The sequence below is a fragment of the Nicotiana sylvestris genome, chromosome 9, assembly GCF_000393655.2.
Source record: "Nicotiana sylvestris chromosome 9, ASM39365v2, whole genome shotgun sequence".
In the NCBI taxonomy this organism is placed as follows: domain Eukaryota; kingdom Viridiplantae; phylum Streptophyta; class Magnoliopsida; order Solanales; family Solanaceae; genus Nicotiana; species Nicotiana sylvestris.
In genome coordinates, this window is record NC_091065.1 from 17,239,853 (window position 1) to 17,266,077 (window position 26,225).

Consider the following 26,225-nt stretch of genomic DNA (forward strand, 5'->3'; position numbering starts at 1 on the left):
CTGGCAAAGTTATTTTACCTTTGGTGGTTTCACATACCATATTGAAGCAGTTCAGTACTAGGGCCGCGGGCACAACCTGATCCTGTAGGCCAAGGAGTTCTACGACCCTCGATCGAATAATGTTGGCCGAGCAACCTGGATCAATTAAAACACGTTTAACTTGAGTCTTATTCATAAGTACAGATATTACAAGTGTGTCGTTGTGGGGGTTTTACGATCCCTTCTGCATCCTTGTCATTAAAAGACAAGGTTCCTTCTGGTACGTGATCCTGAGTTCGCTTCTCCCTTGTGATCGACACCTTGGTGCATTTTAATACTGGTCCTTGAGGAATATCGACCCCTCCAACAATCATGTGAATCACGTGCAGTGGCTCTTCTTGCTCGTTCTGTCTTCTGGAATCTCTATTTTTGAAGTGATTCTTGGCCCGATCCCTTAAGAATTCTCGAAGGTTCCCCTCGTTGAACAAGCGGGCTACTGCCTCCCTTAGCTATCTGCAATCATCTGTTTTATGTCCATGGGTACCATGATACTTACACCCTTGATTGGGATTTCTCTAGGCTAGATCGGTCTGTAAAGGTCGAGGCCATCTAGTATCTTTGATACGTCCGATGGATGATATGATGGAGGATCCATCTACGTTGAAGTTATATTCCGACAATTGTGGTGCTTCTTTTGGCCCAACATCCATGTCTAAACCATTCTTGTTCACGAGTCCCCATAAACTTTGACCTTGATCATTCCTCCTCTCATTCCATACAAGGTTTCATCCATATCTACTGCCTCTAAGGTCTCCATTATACAGTTGATATTGATCTCTATTCGACCTTAGTTATTGATCAGTATCTCATGATTCTATCCATGGGTCTGTTAGTATAAAATGACCCAGAAGGAGCCCCCAGTTGATTATCCTCGACCCTGATCTTCGATGGATATCGATTATTTACATCGGCCCAAGTGATAGCTGGATACTCGATCAAATTTTTCTTTAACTGCTGCAAAGCTATGGAACTCCAAATGTTGAGACCTTGAGTGAAAGCTTGAACAACCCAATCATCGGTGACCAGTGGCAAATCCATTTGTTCCATTTGCAATCGAGATATGAATTCTCTAAGCATATCGTTTTCCTTTTGCCTTACCTTGAAAAGGTCTGACTTTCTTGTTGCGACCTTAATGGTTTTGGCATGTGCCTTTACAAAAGAATTTGCAAGCATAGTAGACGTGTCAATAGAATTAGGCGATAAATTATGATACCATATTATAACACCCTTCGATAGAGTCTCCCCAAATTTCTTCAGCAATACATATTCGATCTCGTCATCTTCCAAGTCATTTTCTTTGATGACGCATGTGTATCAGGTGACGTACGCCTTTGGATCATTCATCCTATTATACTTAGGAATCTCGGGCATACGGAACTTCTTGGGGATTGGCTTCGGAGCCGCACATGGGGGGAAAGGTATTTTTACAAACCTTTTAGAATCTAGTCCTTTCAATATCGGTGGTTCCCCCGGGAGTGATCGACCCTGGAGTTATAGGTTTCCACCTTCTTATCATTTTCCCTGATCTTCTTTTTCCCCATCTCGATTCGCTTTTTTAGTCCTTTGAGCATCTTTATAATAGCAGGATTGGTCTCTAATTCCTTCTCATTCGATAGCCGATTCAACCCCCTGTATAACTTCTTGGGATGGCTCGAGTTCGACCCTACTTGGCGTGCGGTTCTGATTTTGGAGCTGAACTATTGATGCCTGTTGGGCTTGCAATATTTCGAAGATTACCCGCAGGCTGATCCCTCCATCTTCATCGCCTTATGCATTCTGAGTAGCTGATCGGGTACCCCCTACAGATGTTGCTTTCAAGAACAGCAGCCAGATTTCCGTTGATGGCTACATGCGACTTGACGTCGATTAGATCTACATCCGGAACTCCATTGAGGCCAGCAGGGGGTACAATGTTTCTTGATGCAATGTTCTCATTTTAGCCATGGTGGCTGAGATCATTATCAATGTGTTGAGGTGCTGACTGAGAGTTTGACATTTTCTAATCTTGTAATCAAAGACACTTCAAAGAACAAGCATAAAATAGCGTGTGTTACAAAAATTTGTACCAGGAAATTACTATTATCCTTATCCCCACGGTGGACATCAAATTGTTTACCCCAAAAATGGATAATAATTGAATTTATACTGTGGTTTTAAGGAAACGTAATTTTACTTGGTACAAACTGAGAAAAATGCAATATTGTTATTGAAATTAACTACAAATAGAAATAAAGCAATCCAACATAGGCGTATAACTTTGATCCTCGAGCTAGGTCGCCTTCGAATCAAGCAAGCATTTCACTGGAAAGTATGAACAGAATAACAGTATTGAGAGCTTAAGAAGAAGATAATATATTGCTTTATGTAACATGAATGTGATCTCCTTTACAAATGATCAGACCCTCTTTATATAGCAGGGGAGTCCTACCCTTAATACAATCCTAAATATGGTAAGAAATCCCATGATTAGCTGATTAATCGACCTCTTCTTGATACTTACTAAGATTTCCACCGTGACCCTTGCCCGATTACGGATATCTCAGCTTTCCGTTATTTGGCTCAGTAGGCTCCCCTTAGTCTTGCTTGATCTCTATTCCGCTCGGTCTCGATCTTGGCTAGTCTCAATCTCGATTGGTCCCTGAGTCACGAGCTTGGCCATCTACTTCATGTCTTAGTACGGTATGGCATGGGGTCGAACCTTTGCCTATCATGCCCCGCTATCGATTAATCATAAAAAGGGACAAGCCCAATTTTTACCGTCTACAACTATGTCTAAAAATATAGAAATAAGTCCTACATGGGTAGTTGACCCTGTCATTGCGTATTTTATATAGGTTGAAAGTGTTCGATTGAATAAAATGGTATACGATAAAGAGCTTTATGCTAGGATGATTTGCAGGTATGTGAGACTTTAACCTTTTGATTATTTGTTTTTCTAACAGTATAATTTGAAAGCTTGCATCATTTTTTTTGAAAGTGTTTTGATTTTTGGTATTTGAAAGATGAGCGTGTATTTGGCTATGCTTTGACCATTTTTAAGATGTTGTTTATGCTTTCAGATGGTTTTTTGCTATGTTTATGCTACTGTGACAACATGTTTACGAGCTTTTGACTACGAAAATTGCATAACGATGTAATGACCCGGTCGTTCGTGCCCCATTCCCCCAATTTGATACTCTTCATATGCTTCTTTGTTGTTGTGTGGCTTGGATGGATGATTGGTTTGATTTCGGGGAGGTTTTAGATTGAATTAGAATACTTAGTTCTTAGTTTAGAAGCTTACATTGGAAATGTTGACCAAGTTTGGCTTTTATCTATGTTATCTCAGATAAGAGTTTTGATGGTTCCGTTAGGTTCGGGTGGTGAATTTGCACGATGGCTTATGCCCATATTTGGAGGTTGCTAGGTTGATTTGGTTCTAATTGGCAAAAGTTGGCAATTTGAAGATTTAAAAGTTCATAGGTTTGACACATAATTGAATTTGTGGTTATCAATATCCTTAGGGATTCTGAGCCTTGGAATATGTTCGAAGGGTAATTTATCACTTGTGTGCAAAATGTGGGAGAATTGTGAGTTGTTTAGGCATGTTCAACGTAAGTTTTGAAATTAGAAATTTTGGATTAGTTTATTAAGCTTGGATTGAGGTGTGATTCGTGGTTTGATATTATATTATTTGATTTGAGGCCTCGAGTAGGTCTATGTTATGTTTTGGGATCAGTTAGTGTGATTGGATGGTGTCCTCAGGGCCTCGGGTGAGTTTCAAATGAGCTTCAAAACCTTTTGACTTGGTTTGGCATTTCTGTTATGATGTTTTAGCACCAACGAGGTTTGGTCCACTGTTGCGAGTCCGTAGATACGGACGACTGGTCACAGATGCGGAGGGGGAGGCAGCTTGGTTCACAGATGTAAAGGCCCTTATGCAAATGTGATGGCTCAAATGTGCATCCTTGACCGTAGAAGTGGCTCCGCTGAAGCAGATGGTCGGTAGCTTAGTGAAACTTAAAAAGCGAACTTTTGTCGCAAAAGCGACGCTGCAGAAGTAGTTATTTTAGTCGTAGAAGCGAAAGTGTTGGGCATACTTAAGATATCATAGGGTTTAAGTTATTTTATAACATTTTGAGATTGAGAGATTGGATTTGGTAATTTTGGAGGGGATTTTTACGATTTGGATTGGGGTAAGTATTCTTGACTGTAATTTGATTATTATTCATGATTCCATCCCTGATTTTTACATTTTATTGATGAATCAAAGTGAAGAAAATTAGGGAGTTTGGAAAACTTTTCTAAAACAAAAATAGGGATTTGAACCTGGATTCGGAGTCAGATTTGGATGAAACTTATATAATTGGACTCGTACTCGAATGGGTGTTCGAAATTTGTGACTTTTCTCGGGTTCCGGGAGGCGGGCCCAGGTTGATTTTTTGGTTGCCTTTTTTATTTTTGATAAAGATTGGAGCTTATTGAAATTGATTTCTTTAGTCACGTTTGATATTATTGAGTTATTTTTTGCTAGATTCGACCCGTTTGGAGGTTGATTCTAGAGGCTAGGGCTTGTTAGAGTATTGATTTAGATTGTTTGAAGTAAGTATTTTGGCTAAACTTGTACAGGAGAATACCCCTAGGATTTAGCCTTAATTATTTATTCGTGTTATGTGAAAAACAACGAGTATACGAGGTGACAAGCATGTACACGGGTGCTATGTGTTGTTTATGACCGAATTGGACCACCGGATATTCATATGACTTAATTTGATAATGTACCTTATATGAAACATTCTTAAACAAACCTTGTGATTATATGATCATGATCGCTACATATGACTTAGCCAGTCATGCTTTATTTGTTAAATACCCCTTCACACTTTTATGTTATTAGCATATCCTTGTGCACTTTATTGATAAGTTGTGAACGTATATCTCGATGAAAATTTGGTATTATTGTTTTATGAAATCGTGGCATATGTGGACATGTTGTGCAAGTTGATTGTTGCTGTGTTGAGTATAAGGGTGACATTTCACCGTTGATGTTTTGTGGAGTAATCGTTTGTCATTTCACTGATGATATTGTGTGGAGTATAAGGGTGAAATTTTACTGTTGATGTTCTTGTGGTGTAATAAGGGTGGCAATATGCGCCTGTGACGAAATAAAGGAAACATTTCATTGTTATGTGCATGCGGCAAAATAATGGTGGCATTGTTGATGATGTATATGATGATTCAAGGGAGTCTTTCTTGATGTTGTTTGTGTGTTGAAATGGTACTGAAATTTTGATTTCATACATGTTTCTTAAAAGTTTCCGTCTTGTATTTTTATCGAGTTATTAGTTAAATTTGATATGATATTACATGCCCCACTTCTTTGATGATTTATTGACTAAATGAGTTTCTTACATTGAGTTGTCATCACATGCTCTACAAGATGGTTGATATTATTTTTCCTATACATATATATATATATATATATATATATATATATATACATATATAATTGCACCTCCTCATTTCTTAATACATAGCCAATTTCACTTTAGTATACTTCAGTTTGGGCATATATGACTCCATTTTATTTAACAACTCTGGCCATCTGTGTGGGACTGTTTGTATTGATGGCTTTCTGAATTTTACTAATGACTGCATAGAGGTAGATATCTGGTTAATAACTCTATTAATAGTCACAGGTTCCCCATGTTTATAACTATTCCTTTGCTTCCATAATTTCCACACAATCACAGCTGGTAGTGCTTGTAGTATAGGCTTCAATCTGGGAATCACTTCTGCAGTCCAACACTTGGTTATAGCCTGATGAAGTGTGATTCCATTAGCATTTATCTCTGCATGACCTAGAAAATATTTCCATATTTTAGTGGCTACATATGACCCGTAGAAAAGATGTTGCATTGTCTCCTCATGTGGTTCAGTACAACACCAACATTTTGAAGCCATAAGGTACCCTATTCTTCTGAGGAAATCGTCCAAAGGTAATTTATTTTTCCACAACTTCCACATAAAGAAGGAAATTTTGAAAGGTAGCCCCTGGACCCAAATGAATATGTATGCATTACTTGGCTGATTTCTTATCCTCACATAATCCCAAGATGATTTAACACTAAATTCCCCTGTTGATTCTAACATCCACAGTGGTTTATCAAGAGCATCATGCTCGATTGGAGGTTTTATATGCAGCAGAATGTGATTTACCAATTGTTCTGGTAATATTTCCCTGATCTTGAACTCATCCCATTGATCATTGACTACAACATCATATATGTTCTGAATGGATTCGTCACATACAAAGTCAGGTGTAGTAACAAAATATAATGCACCAATTCCTGTCCAGTTTTTAAACGAAAAGAGTGCAGATCCCATCTTAGGCTTCCACAAAATTTGATGTTCAATGAGGTCCCTACACTCTAACATCTTCCTCCATACATGTGAACCATTTCTCCAAGGAACAATCATAGGGTTCAATTTCTTGCAATATTTCTGACTCATATAAGAACTCCATAGGCTAGGCTTTGTTCTAAAATTCCACCATAACTTGCAGAACAAAGCACTGGATACTGCATGGAAGGATCTGAAACCAACACCCCCTTCCTCACAAGGTAAGCACAAATTATTCCACGATGCCCAATGTCTGTTTGAGACCCCTACAGTGTTGCTCCAGAAGAATTGGGCAAATATTTTGTGTAATTTGTTAATCACGTAACGAGGTGGATTCACTGATGCCAACAGATGAATTGGCATGGTCTGAAGCACATGCGAAATCAATACAGCCCTTCCTCCTGTAGATAACATCTTACCTTTCCAATCTTGTAGTTTATCCAGCACTTTAGTCATGAGATCTTGATAATACTCCATTCTTCTTCTTGCATAGAAAATTGGACAACCAAGGTACGTAAAAGGGAACTCCTGTTTGTTAAAACCTGTTATTCTCTGCACCTTATCTACTATTTCCTCTCCTGCTGAATGATGGAGATAGAATGCACTTTTACCTTTGTTAATAAGCTGCCCAGAAGCTGCCTCATATTCTGCTAAAACCTTCATAATCAGTGACAACGATGTTGCATCAGAAGATGAAAAAATGATAATGTCATCTGCGTATGAAAGGTGGTTAATCTTTGGGCTCCACTTGGGCAACCCAAAGCCATTGAAATGTAAATTTCTGTGAACTGTATTCAGCCCTCTTGACAGAGCTTTTGCAGCCAAGATAAATAGAGTTGGTGATATCAGATCCCCTTGTTTCCCCTCTTGTCGATTTAAAGAAACCATAAGGCTGTTCATTTAACAATACAGAGTACCAGTTGTTTGCTACAATTTCATACACCAAGCCAATAAATCTTTCCCCAAATCCCATCTTTCTAAACACCTTAGTTAGAAACAACCATGACACACGATCGTATGCCTTGGCCATATCTAACTTGATCACAACGTTTGGCCCAGCTTTTGTCCTCAACCTTATATCAGTGATGATCTCCTGGGTTAATAAGACATTTTCAACAATGCTCCTACCCTTTACAAAGCCAGCTTGTTCCTCAGAAACTATGTTTGGAAGTAACACTGCTAGCCTTTCATGAACGACTCTAGAAAATATCTTGTTAACAAAATTGCTAAGGCTAATAGGCCGCATATCTGAAAAGGTGACCACCTCTTTCTTTTTTGGCAGAAGCACTAGATTTGTATGAGTTATATGTCTGGGCAACTCATGTCCATTGAAAAAGGCATGTACCATATTGACCATATCTTCCGCAATTATGTCCCAACAGGTATGAAAGAAGCAACCAGTAAAGCCATCCGGACCCCTTGCACTATCACCATTTAGTCCAAAAACTACATGTCTGACCTCTTCCTTCGTTGGCTGCTTAATTAGTTCAACATTCTGGGCATAATCCACCAGTGTTGGTACATGTTCAAGAATATCAAAGGACATAGTAGTTGTTTCTTCCTGGAGCTGTTCTTTGAAGAACCTAACTGCCTCATCTGCCATGTCATTATTACCCTCTAACCAATTGCCATTAGTATCTTGTATTTGTTTCAGCTGTAATCTTCTTCTCCTGCCATTGACCTGAGCATGAAAGAACTTAGTATTTCTGTCACCATCCTGGAACCATGTCATTCCCGACTTTTGTTTCCAAAATTCTTCCTCCAAGGCCAGATATCGAATAAGCTCTGCTTGCACCTTTTGTAACCTCTCTCTATTTTGGTATGTAGGAAACCTTTCAAACTGTGCTTCATGTACAATAACCACCTCTTCCAGACTAGTAATTTTTTGGAATATGTCTCCATACATTGCCCTACTCCATATCGATAGTGTTTTTTTTTCAGTTTTTTCAGTTTATGATTGAACATATAAAATGGATCACCTATGAAGTCTGCTATCCAGTTTTGTATAACCACCTCCTTGAAAGTTATATGCTTGCACCAGAAATTCAAAAATTTGAAAGCTTTTTTGATAGGTGCCACATCAGGATCAAATTTCAGAATCATTGGACTATGATCCGAGCCTGTTTTGGACAAGTGAGTCACCACTATATTAGGTCATTTCTGTTGTAAATCCAAATTGCCTAAACATCTGTCCAATCTTTTGAATATGCAGTCATCTTCACCTCTCCCATTCCACCATGTATACACACTACCTTTGAAACATAAATCAGTCAAGTTACAGGTGTTTATGCAATGCCTAAAATCATTTATCTCATTTAGCGACACAGGAACTCCACCAAACTTCTCCTCCTCATCCCATATGACATTAAAGTCCCCACCCACTAGCCAAGGTAAGGTCATATCACTTGCCAGATTGTATAAACTATCCCACAATTCTATACGCTCAATAGAGTCACATTTTGCATACAAAAATGTAACCATGAAAGACAACTGAGTAGCCAGATTTGTGAGTTTCAAAGTCAACTATTGAGACAAATCAAGTATTATGTCCACCCTATGATTATCATCCACAAATACCCAAATTTTGTTAGACACATTTGAAAATGCCTGTAACATTCCAATTCTTCTTCTATATCTTTCCAGCTTTAGCTTCTTTTGTTTTGGTTCCATAATGCCTATGAATTTAAAATGATACTGCCTTTGCATGGTAATTAGTCTCTCAAAGGCCTGCATTGTCTTCACAGACCTCACATTCCAAAAGATGACATTCATCATTAATTGTGTTGTTTAGGATGGGTCTTTCTTGTTTGAACCCCAGGAACTACACTTTGAACGCTTTGAGTGCTGTCTTTTTGCTGCTTCTTCTTTCCTCTCCCAACAGATTTCCCTCTATTCATGTATGTGGGTGAAATATCTGCTTGTCTGGCAACCTGTTGAAAATTCTGATCTGTATACTTTGCATCTAAGTCTTTTCCTCTGATCTCCATATTATCATTATCTCCCCTTTTCTCCATTGGGTCATCAATTATTATTTTTGTGGCCGCAAGAGTCAAAATCTCCTTCTACCCTTCCTGGTTTTGCTTTTTTTCAAGAAAAGAAAGATTGGAATTCATTTCAGCCTTTTCTACATGAACTTGTTTCTCTTTATTAGCATCTTTGTTACTCTGCAGCAATACATTCTGCATACCTCTATCCTTAAATGTTTCCCCTGCAGCAACTTCATTGCCTTTTCTAATGATGTCCCCTTTATTTATATTAGGCTCAGCTGGAGGTAATGCTCCATATGGATTATTAGTTAGAATTTTGTGTATGCCTCTAAATTCTGTCAACTTAATATCTCTATCAGCTCCATCATTTGTAAGTTCAATATCTTTGCCTTCATTACCCCCTGTCTTCTCTTGAATTTTGTTTGGATTGCCATTAACACTTTGTTCTGCCTCATCTACCTCGTCATCTGACGACTCTTTTTCACCCATTGCACCCTCAGGTAATTCACCCTCATCTGAGTCTTCTTCAAGTTGTTCCCTCCAAAGCTTTTCTCCATTGCTCTGTACTCTTGTATCATTTTTGGTCACCTCATTTGTTGCATCACACTGAACTTGCTGTGATTGCACATCATGGCATGATTGGTTAACTGTAACCATATTTTTCCCAAAGGTTCTATTCACCCCGGTTGCTGTTGAGTCTTTTTGAAAACCCTCCTTTCCTTTTTCTTTCTGTTTTGCACTAGTATCCTTCCTTCTCTTTAAAGTACTTCCATCTCCAGTTATATGGGAGAAAGTAGCTGCCTTAGGATTAAGTCGCTTAACTGTAACACCTGTAGGGCTTTTTACAACACTGTTATCCACCTCGTCCATCTGCTTTTTGTCTTGCTCTTCACCATCCTGATATTCTAATGCTGCAAACATGTTAGTTGTTTGGATTTGCTGATTATGAACCACATCCTCAGAATCTCTTTTTTCCACTGCATTACCAGGTGATTGCTGATCATTGTTCGTCACTGGAAAAATTTGTTTTCCTACAACACTATGGGTCTGTTGACAATCAAAAATTCCTTGACTCTGCTGCTCAATATTAGTATCTACAGTAACAATTTCCTTGCCCGTTTGTTCTTGTACCACAGACTGCTTATCACCATTCCCCTGCATCTATTACCTAAAGCCAGTATCTTGCACCTGTTGATCATTAGCTTGATTTACTGGCACTATTTCCTTCCCTGTAATATTTTGAGTCCCATTTATCCTTACTCGATTGTCTCTTACTTCCTTCCATTGTTCCTTTGGATAACCATTTGATGTGCCAATATCCTTACCAGTAGAAGGCAACACTACATGCTGCATATTAGCTTTATTTTTATCCTTTCCTGTTGATTCTTGATTGGCATCCTCCTTTTCAAAATACAGTTCCGGGTGCAACCTCCAACATTCAAACGAATCGTGGCCCTGTAATTTGCACTCCTTACATTATTTAGGTAGCATATCATATTTGATATTAACCCATTCTTCCCTTGTTTCACCAGTAGATTCATTAAAGATATCCATTTTTACCTTCTTTGGATGGTCTGCTAACAAATCGACAAGAACTTTGATCCTCGCACAACTAGGTCGCGTTTTGTTAACTGTGGCAGAATCAAGATGCTGTTGCGAGTAAAAAAAGACATTCTTTCACAAAGTAAGTTGGTAATAGACCTGGGAAAGATATCCATTCCATAGCCTTTGGGGTCTCCTCGTCTGCCTTGAATTTGACATCGTATATTAGGGGACGAAGCTAAAATTTCTGCCCAGACCTATCTGTAACATACTGAGCTCCCTTCGACGCGTAATCAACGAAGTCTTGCCATAGAGTCATCCTTATTAGAATGTGTCTGTCTCTCAAAACTCCAATTTTACATTCACCTTTAATTCCACATTGTAACGACACGATTCGACGAATTTCATTAATATCTGGCCATCCGTATGAAAACTTTGCAACCATGGCAAATTGAAGCTCTTCAATAACATTCATCCTCTCAACTTCAGCTTCCGTAAATTTTAAAACTGGATATCCATTAATGATAGATGGTCGACGAAATGTAATTGGTTCTACTGTTGAAGGCTTCGCATGCATGCCACTGTTCATCACATCATGCTTCAGAATTTTTGAGAAATCCAGTGGAGGCTGAGTATTATTTGTTATTGTGGATGATTGGATTATGTTGGGGGGGAGGGGGGTTGGGGAGGCAGCCCAGCCGTTGATGGTGGCCGGACGCCTGACGGCGAGGCCATCGGAAACCCTCAATGCAACAGCGACGATGAATAGTAGAAATTCAAATTTGAGCCAAGAAATGTACGATTGGATGCAGAAATTAATTGCAATTAGAAGAAAGACCTTTTGGGATTAAGCTTGAGGTTAGAAACTAATCAGATGAAAGATTAAAAACCTTTAAACATTGAAATCGCCACTTTCTCTCTCTAGTCGTAGAGAGAAGGCAGAGGTTGGCGGCTAGGGTTCATCCACTCCTTTTTTGCTGGCAATTTGAAGTTGAAAAGTTTGACCGTATATATTTTTAAAAAATATCGATCTTAGAATTTGATTTTGGGACTTGGAACATGTCTATTATGCTATTTAGTACTTGTTTGAAAAATTTGGTATCATTTGGAGTTGATTTGATATGATTCAGACATTTAGTTGTAATTCTAGAGATTCTTGGACTTTACTTTGAAATTCATATGTTTTAGTGTTCAATTCGTAGTTTTAAATGTTATTTTTGTGTTGTGATCGTTTAAGAGAGTTCGTCTGATATTTTTAAACTTGTGTGGAGATTTGGTTTGGAGTCCGAGGGCTCGAATGAGTTTCAGACATATTTGAGAATAGATTGAATTGAAAATGAATTGCTCGTGTTGCTGGTGCCTAGTTATCACAATTGCGAGCACCAGCCTCGTAATTGCAAAGGTGGAAATGGGGCCACAAATGTTGCAATATGATTTCCCCTTCGTATTTGCGAAGTTAGAAGGATTTTGGTTTGGTTCGCATTTGCGAACATTTGTTCGCTTTTGCGAGGTTACCAATTTCGTAACTGCGAAGCCTTTGTTGCAATTGCGACGATGAATGAAGTTGTCAGGGTTTGCAAATGCGAGCCCTGGTTCGCCATCTCTAGGGTTCGCAAATGCGAACTCTTGTCACAAATGCGACACCTACAGCTAGACCAACGGGCTTGGAGATGGGATTTTTCAACACATTCTCTCATTTTAGAACCCTAGACTCGGTAAGAGGCGATTTGGAGTGGGGATTTGTCACGACCTAACCCGATGGGCATCGACGGGCACCAGTTACCTTACTCATCCAAGTATAAATGTAACGTATCTTTCGTATCATACTATCATAGGTGAATGAGCTAGAGAGACGATTGTGAGATAAGTAGAATAAAACATAGGGAAATACTCGACAATGGATGACCCAACATGAAATCCAAACTTATACATAGGACGTACGGGCCAATAAGGCTGACATGATCCTTTATATACTCAAAACATAGGCCGATAAGGACATACAAGAGTCCGTATACATGACATCTGTCTACAAGCCTTTAAGAATATATAATATCATAAAGGTCTGGATAGAGCCCCGCCATACTAATCAATACATGTACTAATCATACTGACCAAATAAGTAACTCCGGAGCAAATGGAGCGCACTAACATCTTTCGCGGAGCTGATAGCCTACTTAAAGGACTCTCGACCTATCTATCGGAACCTGCAGGCATGAAACGCAGCATCCCCAGGAAAAAGGGACGTCAGTACGAGTAATGTACCGAGTATGTAAGGCACCTAAATAAGTACATAAAAGACATGGAAGAAATATAGAGTAAATGACTCAACTTGTAAGTCTTGATAACTCTATAAATCGTGAAATACTTATAGTGTCATGCATATGCGTATGAATATCATATCGTGCATAGGTACATGTGTTCATAACATTATCAAGCCTCTGAGGGCATCCGATCATATCATCTCGGCGACTGTGGGCAAAATCATTAACGTATACCAGATGATCAGGTGGTGGTGCGTATATAATGCCATAACCTTTCCCATATCACATATACATACATACATACATATATATATATATATATATATATATATATATATATATATATATATATATATATATATATATATATATATATATATATATACACACACACATATTTATGTGTGTGCGTGTGTATGCGTATATAACACCATCTGTTCATGGGTCAATGTCCATGTATAAATGCATGAAACGCATATGAATTACGTTAATAAATCTTCCGATTCATCATAAGACCATTATGCCTCTGATTAATATCTTGAAATAAAATTTATCAACTTATGTATTTTTGAGGCCCATGAATAGATGATAGAATAATATGACACATGGGGAATCAAGAACATAAGCATCTCTAGTATTTATATGAATAGAGTCATTTATGGAAGTTGTGCATTTGCTCGTTTTGTTTGTATCATATGGATCATGCCAAAAGAAATAAGGGATACCCTTAACATACCTTAATTGCTCATAAGAGCTCGAGAAGTCGTAGATGAGTCATTCAAACTTGGATAATTTTTGGCATGAATTCCCAAAGAATTATCTTTAACTAAGGTGTTGCAAGTTTGTTAACTAATTCTTCATAACAATTGAAGAGTGAACGTTTATGATGGATTTTCCAGGAATGACAGAAAACCAAATTAAAGGTGAATGTTATAATAGCCTTTAAGAATGAGAGAACAAGGTTTTCAAATGTTTGGAGTTTGGGAAGAAAGCTATAGGATCACCTTTGATTGTTTTAAGACCAAACATCAATTATACTTACGTACATGACACTTAAACAACCACCTTTCATTCTAAGCTATGAGTCATTTTAATTTGAATGGGGGCTGCCACCTCATGCTCTTAATCTTTATCCAATATAATTCCTTAATTAATTGGGTAATATCCCATTATTCAATAATTAACCAATCACCCACATAATTAAGAATTATCTCAAATTACTTAAAATACTACTCACTTTTAATATACCCTTTATACCTTACTATCATGGTCATGTAGTACCTTGTATGGCACTGGTCCATAAATACCGGATATTATAGCTCGGACTGTATTTTATCCCAAATTGCCAAGCTTTGACGAAACACATTTTCTTCGATTTGCTTACCCTCTCACCTTCACGAATTTACTTATCCCTTGTTTGAAATAGCATAATAATTGCAACCTCAAAATAATCTCATTCCCGAGCTTTCGTCGAATAACTTTACGACGAAACCTTAACGTCTGAAAATGCGGGATGTAACATCTTATTCCCGAGCTTTCATCAATTCACGTATCGCATGCTTTCATGTACGAAAACATGGGGTGTAATAGGATTTTCTTCTACAAACTTTTGGTAAGTGATTCTAATCTATTTCCAATCATATTCCATCAATATATCTTAGATTTTAACACGCAAATCAAAGTAAAAATTTGTGAAACTTTGTCAAGTTTTAGAAAAATAAGAAAAATAGTTTTGAGAGTCGATTTGGACTTGGATTTTGGAAGTAATCACATATATGAACTCATGGGGTCATGGGTAATCAGAATCTACCATTAGGCCCGGCTTTTGACCGGGCAAGCCCCGGGTTGACATTTTGGAAAATGTATAAAAATCTTAGCTTTATCTAATGTAATTGATTTCCCTTGCATTTTTTGATAATATTAAGTCGATTTTGGTTAGATTTTTTAGGAGAAAAGCTATTTCCGAGGGTTGAATTGGCCAAGTTGAGGTAAGTATCTTCCCTAGCTTTGTGTGGGGGAACTACCCTTTAGGGTTGGGATTGATTGATTCATTTGTGCTATGTGAAAGCCGTGTACGTAAGGTGATGAGTGGGTACATGAGCTGTAAGTGGGGTAATTGATCGGTTTAGGCTACTTCGACTTTTTCCATGCTATGTTTAAATTTCTCATAGTCCATCTATTCTTACTTTTGTTAGTCTATCCTCACATGCCTTAAATGACTTTTTTAGCACTTGTTTTACATCCTACTTGATAATTTTCTCTTATGGTTTAGTTGAACTTGTTGTCTCTTTTATTGTTATACATTATCTCTTACATTGTTGGTTATCATTGTCTTAAGTTATTATAAATGTCATCTCTTTCATTGTTGATTATCACTGTTTGAAGTCATTGTACATGTCATCTCTTTCATTGTTGATTATTGTTGTTTGAAGTCAATGTATGACGTTATTTTTACAAGTTATCTCTTTCATTTCTATTATTCTTATTTGAAGTCATGTTATCTCTTCTATTGTGAGTAATTTGTATTTACTATCATGGTTGCACATTATCTTCCTCATTTTTGAGTTATTGATGCTGAAGTTGTAAAAGTCGTATCACATTGATGCGAATTTGTTAATTGTTGAGATATCTTTCTTGTTGACAATTTTGAATTCATTGTTATTGTTGATATTCTTGCACACGTTGTGGTGGAGCTATGAGCTATTGTTGTGGAAATATTGATATTGTTGATTATTGGCATGTTGTGGTATATGGGAACTTATGGTGCAAATTATTATTGTGATGGGATATTGATTCATATGCGGCGGTATAAGGATAGGGGTTAATGTGCATGCGGCGGCATAAAGTGGGACTTGTGTACGTGATTCTTGTAGGGAAGTTACATGAAGCCATGTGGCATGATAAGTTGGGCTAAAGTGTGTGTAGCTATTCAGGGAAAAATATTTTCAAATTTGTTTAATGTAAGGCTCACACGGCGGTATCTGGAAAGATTGTGAATAGTAAATACGAGGCAGTAACTCGGTTGTAATTCTTTTTGTATAGGAGGTGATACCTCCATTGTGATTTTTGCTGCTTATCTCATGTTACAAAGAGTTTTGGTGGGAACATTTCTTATTCTTTTGTTCTTCTTTGTTCTATCAGTTGTTGTCCGTATATGATCATTGTAGTTCTTTTTAATTGCTTCCTTTATGTTATCTCCATGCTATTAACTTGTTTCATATCAATTATTTCTCCGCTTTCCATTATTTATCCTTATTATGCTTTCATATTGTTTATTTGTATCCTAGTAGGTGTCTTGACTAGGCCTCGTCACTACTCTACCGAGGTTAGGCTTGATACTTACTGGGTACCATTATGGTGTACTTATACTAAGCTTCTGCACATTTTTTGTGCAGATCTAGGTACGTCTGCCCGTGTCGGATGCTAGATTGATTTGAGTTGCTTCTTTTGAAGACTTCAAGATGTACCTGCTTCACGACCGCAGGCCTCGGATTCCCTTTTGTATAAGACATTCCACTATTTCTTTCTTGTTTCAAATAATATTGTTGTTTGAGACTTGTAGTACCATCTTTTAGAGCTTATAACTTAGTTCCACCAGGTTTTGGGGAGAGTGTTGGCTATTGTAGTGTTGAGTTTATTATTGTAGTATGAAGGTTTTTATTTGAAGTTTTAGTAGGATTTCCGCTATTTCTCTATGTATGTTAGGCTTACCTAGCTGTAGAGACTAGTTGCCATCATAATACCCTACAAAGGGAAATTCAGGTCGTGACAAATTGGTATTTGAGCTCTAGGTTCATAGGTGTTATGAGTCATAGACAGGTTTAGTAGAGTCTTGCAGATTGGCACGTAGTACTTATCTTCAAGAGGCTACGGAACTGTTAGGAAAACTTCACTTTATTGATTCTTTATCGTGTGAATTGGTTGACTTCGAAAACTGAATCTTTGACTTTCTATTCTCTCATAGATGGCGAGGACACGCACTGCTGTATCCAACGATCAGACACCTGCACCCCCTATGCGAGACGCGAGAGGCTGAGGCTTGGGCAGAGGTCGATGAGGGGCACGTGGTGTAGTTATAACACCTACCCGAGCTGCGACCGAGAGGACACCAGTAGCTCCAGTTGGGGGACATACACCTGAGGTGCCTGGATGCACAGCGGAGTTGAATCCACTTGCACCAGCCACATCTCAAAGCTGGGGGAGGAGCCCAGACACCCACATCCCGCACTCCAGAGCAACGGGTCCATGTTGATCAGGCCCCAAAAGTTATTCTGGTATAGCCTATTGTTCCGGCTCAGCCTAAAGTTAAGGCAACAACATCTGAGGAGGAGCAGCTTAGACTTGAGAGGTTTAAGACATATCACCCTCCTACTTTCAGTGGTTTGGCTTCAGTGGATGCACATGATATTTTAGAGGAGTGTCACCATATTCTTCGCACCATGGTTATTGTGAAAACTAGCAGGTTTGCTTTTACTACATTCCAGATGTCAGGATTGGCATATCAGTAGTGGCGAGTGTATGAGGAGGGTATCCCAGGGTACTATTATAGTGTCAGAGTATGATGTCCAATTTAGTAATTTTTCCAGACATGCACCTACCTTGTTTCTAGAGTCAGAGAGTGAGTCTGATGATTCATCGAGGGGCTCAACTATAGTATTAGATTCAGCATAGCTCGAGAATTGGAGACAGATATCCCATATCAATAGGTGGCAGAGATTGCATGGAGGTTGGAGGGTATGTGGGGCCATGAGAGAGAGGACAAAGAGGCCGAGATGCCTCGAGGTACTGTAGGATTTAGTGGTAGCCACGCTGCAGCTACAACCCGTCATGGCAGAGGCTATGTGAGTCGTCCAGTTTATTTAGCACTTCCAGCTTCTAGTGGTGCTCCGGTTAGTCCAAGGTCCCAAGTTGCACACTTGGATCAACCACTTTCTAGTGCACCTCCTTCATATGGTGCCTTCAACAGTCAGTCTAGCCGACCAGGCCCAAGCTAGTCCCAGCTACCACACCCACCGAGATATTGCCTTGAGTGTGGTGATACCTGTCATATAGTTAGAGATTGCCCTAGACTTAGGAGGCGTGCACCTCTACAGACTACTCAGGCTCTATGGATTCAGTCAGGTCCACAGACTTCTCAGGCCATGGTTGTTGCCCTAATTGCCACTCCACCCGCACATCCAGCCAGGGGTGGACGGGCGGGTAGAGGTCACCCTAGAGGGGGAGGCCAAGCTAGCTTTTATGTTTTTTCGGGTAGGATGGAGGTAGTCGCTTCAGACGCAGTCATTACAGGTATGGTTCGGGGTTTCCATAGAGTATTTGATCCGAGATCCACTTATTCATATGTGTCATCTTACTTTTCTCTATATTTGGATATATCTCATTATTCTTTGAGTTCTCCTATCTATATATCTATGCTTGTGGGAGATTTTATTATTGTGGACAGTGTGTATCGGTCGTGCTTAGTTGCTATTGGTGGTTTTGAGACCAAAGTTGATCTATTGTTGCTTTGTATGGTAGACTTTGATGTTATCTTGGGCATGGACTGGTTCTCACCCTATCATGCTCTTTTGGATTGTCACACCAAGATTGTGACACTAGGTATGCTAGGTTTTCCACGTTTAGAGTGGAGCGGTGCATTGGATTATGTTCCTAGCAGGGTTGTCATTTCTAAAGGCTCAACAAATGGTTGAGAAGGGGTGTGATACTTATCTAGCCTTTTTGAGAGATTTCAGTGCTGATACTCCTACCGTTGAGTCAATTTCAGTAGTGAGAGACTTTCCAGATGTATTTCTAGCGGATCTTTCGGGCATGCCACCCGATAGGAATATCGATTTGGTATTGACTTATTACCGGGAACTCAGACCATTTCTATTCCACCATATCATATGGACCCAGTAGAGTTTAAGGAATTAAAAGAGAAGTTGCAAGAGTTGCTTGATAAAGGTTTCATTCGGCCTAGTGTGTCGCCTGGGGGTGCTCTGGTCTTGTTTTTTAAGAAGAAGGATGGTTTTATGTACATATGTATTGATTATCAGTAGTTGAACAAGGTTAAAGTGAAGAACACATATCCATTTCCACGCATTGATGACTTATTTGATCAGCTACAGGGTGCTAGTGTTCTCAAAGATTGATTTACAGTCAGGTTATTATCTGCTAGAGATTTAGAATTTGCATATTTCGAAAACTACCTTTAGGACTCGGTATGGTCACTACGAGTTCCTTGTGATGTCATTTGGGCTGGCCAATGTCCCAACATCATTTTTGCACTTGATGAACAGTACATTCCAGCCATATCTTGATTCAATCATCATTGTGTTTATTGATTACATATTAGTGTACTCCCGCGGCCGAGAAGATCATGAGCAACACTTGAGGATCGTGCTCTAGACCTTGAGAGAGAAAAAGTTGTATGCAAAATTCTCAAAGTGTGATTTCAAGCTTGATTTAGTGGCGTTTTTGGGTCATATGGTGTCGAGTAAGGGGATCAAGGTAGATGTGAAGAAGGTTGAAGCACTTTAAAGTTAGCCCAGATCTGCTTCAGCTACTATGATTTGGAGTTTCTTGGTTTGGACGGGTATTATCGCCATTTCATAGAGGGTTTCTCATTTGTTGTTGCACCTATGACCAAATTGACCCTGAATGGTGCTCCTTTCAGATGGTCCGAGGAGTTTGAGGCAAGATTTTAAAAATATAAGATTGCTTTGACTACAGCCCCAGTGTTGGTGTTGCCTACGGGTTTAGGGTCTTACATAGTGTACTGTGATGCATCCCATATTGGCCTTGGTGCGGTGTTGATGCAATATGGGTGATTGCCTACATGTCTTGGCAATTTAATATCCATGAGAAGAATTATCTAGTCCATAACTTAGAGTTGGCAGCCATTGTTCATGCATTAAAGCTTCGGTGACACTATTTGTACGGTGTCCCTTGTGAGGTCTTTACCGACCAACAGAGTCTACAACATCTGTTTAAACAAAAAGATCTTAACATGCGGAAACGGAGATGGTTAGAATTTCTTAAGGACTATAATATCACCATTCTATATCATCACGGAAAGGCCAATATGGTGGCCGATGTCTTGAGTCGAAAGGCAGAGAGCTTGGCAGTTTGGCATATCTACCGACAATAGGGAGGCCACTGTCCATGGAAGTTTAGTCTTTGGACGATCGGTTTGTTAGATTTGATATTTCAGAGCCCAGTCGGGTTCTTGCTTGCGTGGTTTCTCGATCTTCTTTATATGATCACTTTAGAGAGCATCAGTATGATGACCCCATTTGCTTGTCCTCAAGGACATAGTACATCACGACAATGCTAAGGAGGTTTCTATTGGAGATGACATGGTGTTGCGAATGTAGTGCCGATTATGTGTGCCCAATATGGGTGGGTTGCGTGAGTTGATTCTTGAGGACACCCATAATTCATAGTACTCCATTCATCCGGGTGCCGCTAAGATGTATCAGGATTTGAGGTAGCACTATTGGTAAAGAAGAATGAAGAAAGACATATAGCCCGTTTGGCCAAGCTGCAAAAATCAGCATATTTTGAGAAGTGCTTTTTTTTCAAAAGTACTTTTGGTGAGAAGCAATTTGTATTTGGCTAATTAGTTTGAAATACACTTTTGAGCAGCAATTAGTGTTTGGCCAAGCTTTAAAAAATTGCTTCTAAGTGTATTTTTCTCAAAAGTGCTTCTCAAAAAAGTGCTTTTGGAGAGAAGCTACATTTTTCTGCTTCTCCAAAACTGCTTCTGCTTTTCCTCAAAAGCACTCTTTTTCCTTTCGAAAGCTTGGCCAAACACCTCAAATTGAGGCCAAAAGTGCTTTTTGGCCAAAAAAGCACTTTTGGCCAAAAATAAGCTTGGCCAAACAGGCTAATAGTGAAGTATATAGCTTGGTGCCTAAATTATGAGCAGGTGAAGTATGAGCATCAGCGGTCGAGCGGTTTCCTTCAAAGAATTGATATTCCCGAGTGAAAATGGGAGCATGTGACCATGGAATTTGTTGTTGGGATCCCACAGACTTAGAAGAAATATGAAACGGATATGTGATTATGGACATGTTGACCAAGTCGGCTCATTTTATTCCGGTAGTGACTACCTATTATTCAGAGAAACTAACTCAGATCTATATCTGCGAGATTTTCCGACTTCATGGCGTGCCAGTATCCTTTAACTCCGACTGGGTTATGCAATTCACATCATATTTTTGGAGAGTTATACAGCGTGAGCTAGGCACACTGGTTGAGTTGAGCACAAAATTTCACCCCCATACGGATGGATGGTCCGAGCGCACCATTCAGATATTGGAGGATATGCTTCGTGCTTGTGTTATGGATTTCAGGGGTTCTTGGGATCAGTTCTTGCTGCTTGCAAAGTTAGCCTACAACAACACTACCAATTGATTATTCAGATGGCTCCTTATGAGGCCCTATATGGGAGACGGTTTCGTTACCCATTTAGTTTGTTTTAGCCAGGAGAGGCTAAGTTATTAGGCATATATTTGGTTCGAGATGCCTTGGTGAACGTCAAGTTGATCTAGGATCGGCTTTGTACGACCCAATATAGACAAAAGAGTTATGCGGACTGGAAGGTCGCAAAGTTGCATTCATGGTTAGAGAGCAATTTGTGCTCTGGATTTCACCCATGAAGGGTGTGATGAGGTTCAGGAAGAAGGGCAAGTTGACCCATTGGTATACCAGACCTTTTAAGATCCTTGAGAGGATTGGTGAGGTGGCCTACAAGCTCGCATTGCCATAGTTTATCTGTGGTTCATACGGTGTTCCATGTTTCTATGCTTCAGAAGTATTACGGTGATCCGTCTTATGTTTTAGACTTTAGAACATTCCAATTGGATGAGGATTTGACTTATATTGAAGATCCGACGGCTATCTTGGGCAGACAGGTCGGGAAGTTGAGATCAAAGAATATTGCTTTAGTGTAGGTTCAATAGAGGGGTCATACGGTCGAGAAGACGGCCTGGAAGATCGAGCATGACATGCAAAGTCATTATCCTCATCTATTCATCCCATCAGGTATGTCCTTATGCATATTCTAAGACGACTTTTTTATGAGGGGGATAACGTAATGACCTGACTAGTGATATTAGGATTTTATGTAACGACACGGCCGATCGCTTTACAAATTAACACCCTGATCCCCTATTAACTGCTTTTCCTGTGTTTGTTTCTGCTATTTTGATTTGCCGGGATGATTTGTTTTGAGTTTCAGAGTGTTTTGGGACACTTATTCCCTAAAAGAGAGCTTAAGCTTTAAAATTTGGACTATAGTCGGAGCAGTGTGAAGACGACCTCGGAATGGAATTCTGTCAGATATGTTAGCTCCGTTGGGTGATTTCGGGCTAAGGTGCGTGTTCGTATTGTGTTTTGGAGGTCCGTAGCTTATTTAGGCTTGAAATGCCGAAAGTTGAAATTTTGAAGTTTACGATTCGATAGTGAGATTTTGATATCGGGGTCGGAATGGAATTCTGGAAGTAGGAGTAGCTTCGTAGTGTTGAATTTGACGTGCTTGCAAAATTTTAGGTCATTCTGACGAGGTTTGATAGACCTTTGATTGAAAGCGGAATTTGGGAGTTTTTGGAGTTCTTAGGCTTGAATCCGATGTTAATTTGGTGTTTCGATGTTGTTTTGAGCGTTCTGAAGGTTGGAACAAGTTTGAATGATGTTATAGGATATGTTGTCATGTTTTATTGAGGTCCCGAGGGCCTTGGGTGAGTTTTGGGTGGTTAAACGAATCAAATGCATGTTTGAGGAATTGCAGAAAATGCAGCAGGTCTCCAGTTCTGGTTTCCTTCTTCGCGTTCGCGAGTAGGGTCTCGCGTTCGTGTAGAGGATCTGGGGCAGGTGGAAGCTTAACACTTCCCATTTGCAATGATGGTCCAGCTTTCGCGAAGCTGAGAGGTCATATGCCTACGCGTTCGCGAAGAGGGTCCTGCATTCGCGGAGGAGGGAGAGAGTTGCTACCACATTCGCAACAGGGTCATCGCGTTCGCGAAGAAGGAATTACCTAGGTAGATTATAAAGTTTCAAAATCGAGGGTTTATCCATTTTTCATCAAAACTAGAGTTTGGGAGCTCGGATTTGAACGAGATTTTGAGGGATTTTTAGAGATATTAATTGGGTAATGATTCCTAACTCCTTTTTGCTTATAACCATTAATCTAAACGTGAATTCATCATCTAATTTCGGATTTTGGGTGAGAAATTGGGGAAAATTTTGGAAAAGTTCTTAGGCTAATTTTGGGGTTTTGATTAAGATTTTGGTATGTGATTCAAGTAATTTTGGTACGAGTGAACTCGTGATTGAATGGGAGTTCATAATCCGTAACTTTTACCCGATTTCGAGACGTTGGCCCGAGGGACCTTTTGGGCAATTTTCTTAATTTCGCGTGTTAGCTTCGAATTAATTAGTGGAATTAGTTACTTGAAGTTATAGTTACAGTATGCAATTGATTTGAATAGATTTAGGCCATTTGGAGTCGAGTACTCATGGCAAGAGCGTGGTTTCAGGTTGATTTTTGAGCCGGTTCGATGTAATTGGCTTGTCTAACCTTGTGTGGGGGAACTCCCCTTAGGATTTGGTATTGTTGATATATGAAATGCCTTGTACGTGAGGTGACGAGTGCATACATGTGCTAATTGTTGAAAATCCTGTTTTCATTAAGTAACTATAACTGTATTTTTCTTTCTTGTTGTACATTACTTGCAATTTAAACCTACTGTTAGTTTAGGGAAGCATGTCTAAGTGACTTAATTGCTTTACTTGTTCAAACTACTTTATTTGAATTCTGTGCAGCATGCTAGGTTAGAAATACCTGCTTTACTATGGTATGAAATTGGATTGAACTGAATATTCTTTGTGTTGCTACTGTGTGTTTACTTTGAAACTACGGGACAGTATCCGGGAGATCCCCCTGTTATTTACTTTAGGACTACGAATCGGTATTCCGGTAGATCCCACTGCACATTTATATTTGGGACTACGGGACAACACCTGGTAGATCCCATATACTGGATATTTACTTTTGGGACTACGGATTGGTATTTCGGGAGTTTCCCCTGCATCTTTATGATTCGGACTACAGGAAAGTATCCCAGGAGATCTTCTGGACATTTATGTTTGGGACTATGGGACGGTATCCCGGGAGATCCCCTGTTGCTATTTCTGTGTACTGAGTTAGATTCCTTCTGTGTTTTTATTTGTTATAAACTGTTAGCACTCAAATTATCGTATTTTGTACTGTTTACCTTGTTTATTTCATCTATAATCAGTAGGGCCCAGACTTTCCTCGTCACTACCCGATTGAGGTTAGGCTTGTCACTTACTGAGTACCGTTGTGGTGTAGTCATGCCCTTTCTGCGCATGTTTTTCATGTGCAGATCTAGGTTCTTTGGCTCAGCCTTACTATCCTTGAGGTAAGGCGATTCTTCAGAGACTTTGAGGTATATCTGCCGTGTTCACATACCGAGGAGTCCCTCCCCATTTCTCTCTTGCAGTTACAACCCTTTTGTATTTACTTTGATTTAGATACTCTAGAGTTAGAGCACTATGTAGTATCCATAGCTTGTGATTTCATGAGATTCCGGGTTTTGGGAGATCTTTTCAATTAAGAGTGTGTATTTGTATATGCCGAGCGGCATCTTAAACATTTCATTATATTTATTCGTAGTTCTCTTAGTTTTTATCTGTTGTTTCCTTTTTTCCACAAATTGTTAGGCTTACCTAGTCGTAGAGACTAGGTGCCGTCACAATAGTTCGCAGAGGGTAAATTGGGGTCGTGACAAGTTGGTATTAGAGCTATAGATTCATAGGAGTCATGAATCACAAGCTAATTTATTAGAGTTTCATGGATCGGTACGGAGACATCTATACTTATCTACGAGAGGCTATGTAACTGTAAGGAAAATTCACTTCATTTGATTTCCTTGTCGTGCGAGATTTTGATATCACAATTCTAAACTTCTGTCCTCTATTCTCTCACAGATGGCGAGGACAAGTGCTACCGGAGATGACCAGGCACCCACACCCCCTGCTATAGCCATCAGAGGTCGGGGCCAGGGTAGAGGCCGAGGACGCGCCCGTGGTGCAACCAGAGCACCCGCGCGAGCTGCCACAGAGGAGCTACTAGCAGCTCTAGCCAGAGTCCAGGCACCTGATACGCCTACTGCTACTACTATTCTAGCTCTTCAGGAGACTCTTGCACAGTTCGTGAGCATGTACACCACTCTAGCACAGGCAGGGCTGATTCCCCTTGTTGCAGCCACATCCTAGGCCGGGGGAGGAGCACAAACTCTCGCCGCCCGCACTCCTGAGCAGCAAGTCCTGGTTAATCAGATCCCAAAGGTTATACCGGTACCGCCTGCAGTTCCAGTTCAACCCGAGGACAGGGCAACAGAGGTTTGAAAGGTTCAAGAAGTATAAACCTCCTGTATTCAGTGGTTTAGCATCAGATGATGCCCTGGGATTTCTAGAGGAGTGTCACCGTATCCTCCGCACTATGTGTATATCAGGATCGAGTGGGGTTTCTTTCACTGCCTTTCAACTTCGAGTAGCCGGCTAGTAGTCGTGGTTTACTTTTGAGTTGGACAGTCTAGTTGAGGTAGCATCCCTTACTTGCACTCAGTTTTCAGATATGTTCTTGAGAGAGTTTGTTCCTCAGAGCCTCAGGGGTGCATGGCGCACATAGTTTGAGCATTTATGCCAGGGCACTATGACTGTTTCAAAGTATGCTATCTGTTTCACTGACTTGGCTAGGAATGCACCAGCTTTGGTGGCTACAGTTCGTGAGAGGGTTCGACAGTTTATTGAGGGTCTCATTCCCAGCATCAGGTCTAGAATGGTTCAGGAGTTGGAGATGGATATTTCTTATCAGAAGGTGGTGAGCATTGCTAGGAGAGTGGAGGGTATGCATGCTCGGGATAGAGAGGTGTGGGAGGCTAAGATGTCTCGAGAGTCGGGCCATTATTCTGGTGACCATGCTCCAGCTGCAGTTTGTCATGGTAGG

General features: G+C 39.8%; 1 protein-coding gene across 1 annotated transcript; it reads right to left on the reverse strand.

Annotated features, from left to right (window-relative positions):
* Nucleotides 1-9,482: 9,482 nt before the first annotated feature.
* Nucleotides 9,483-10,568, reverse strand: LOC138877277 (uncharacterized). The gene has a single exon (XM_070156873.1). It carries the CDS (start codon nt 10,566-10,568, stop codon nt 9,483-9,485), a length of 1,086 nt encoding a protein of 361 aa, XP_070012974.1.
* Between the last annotated feature and the right edge of the window lie 15,657 nt (nt 10,569-26,225).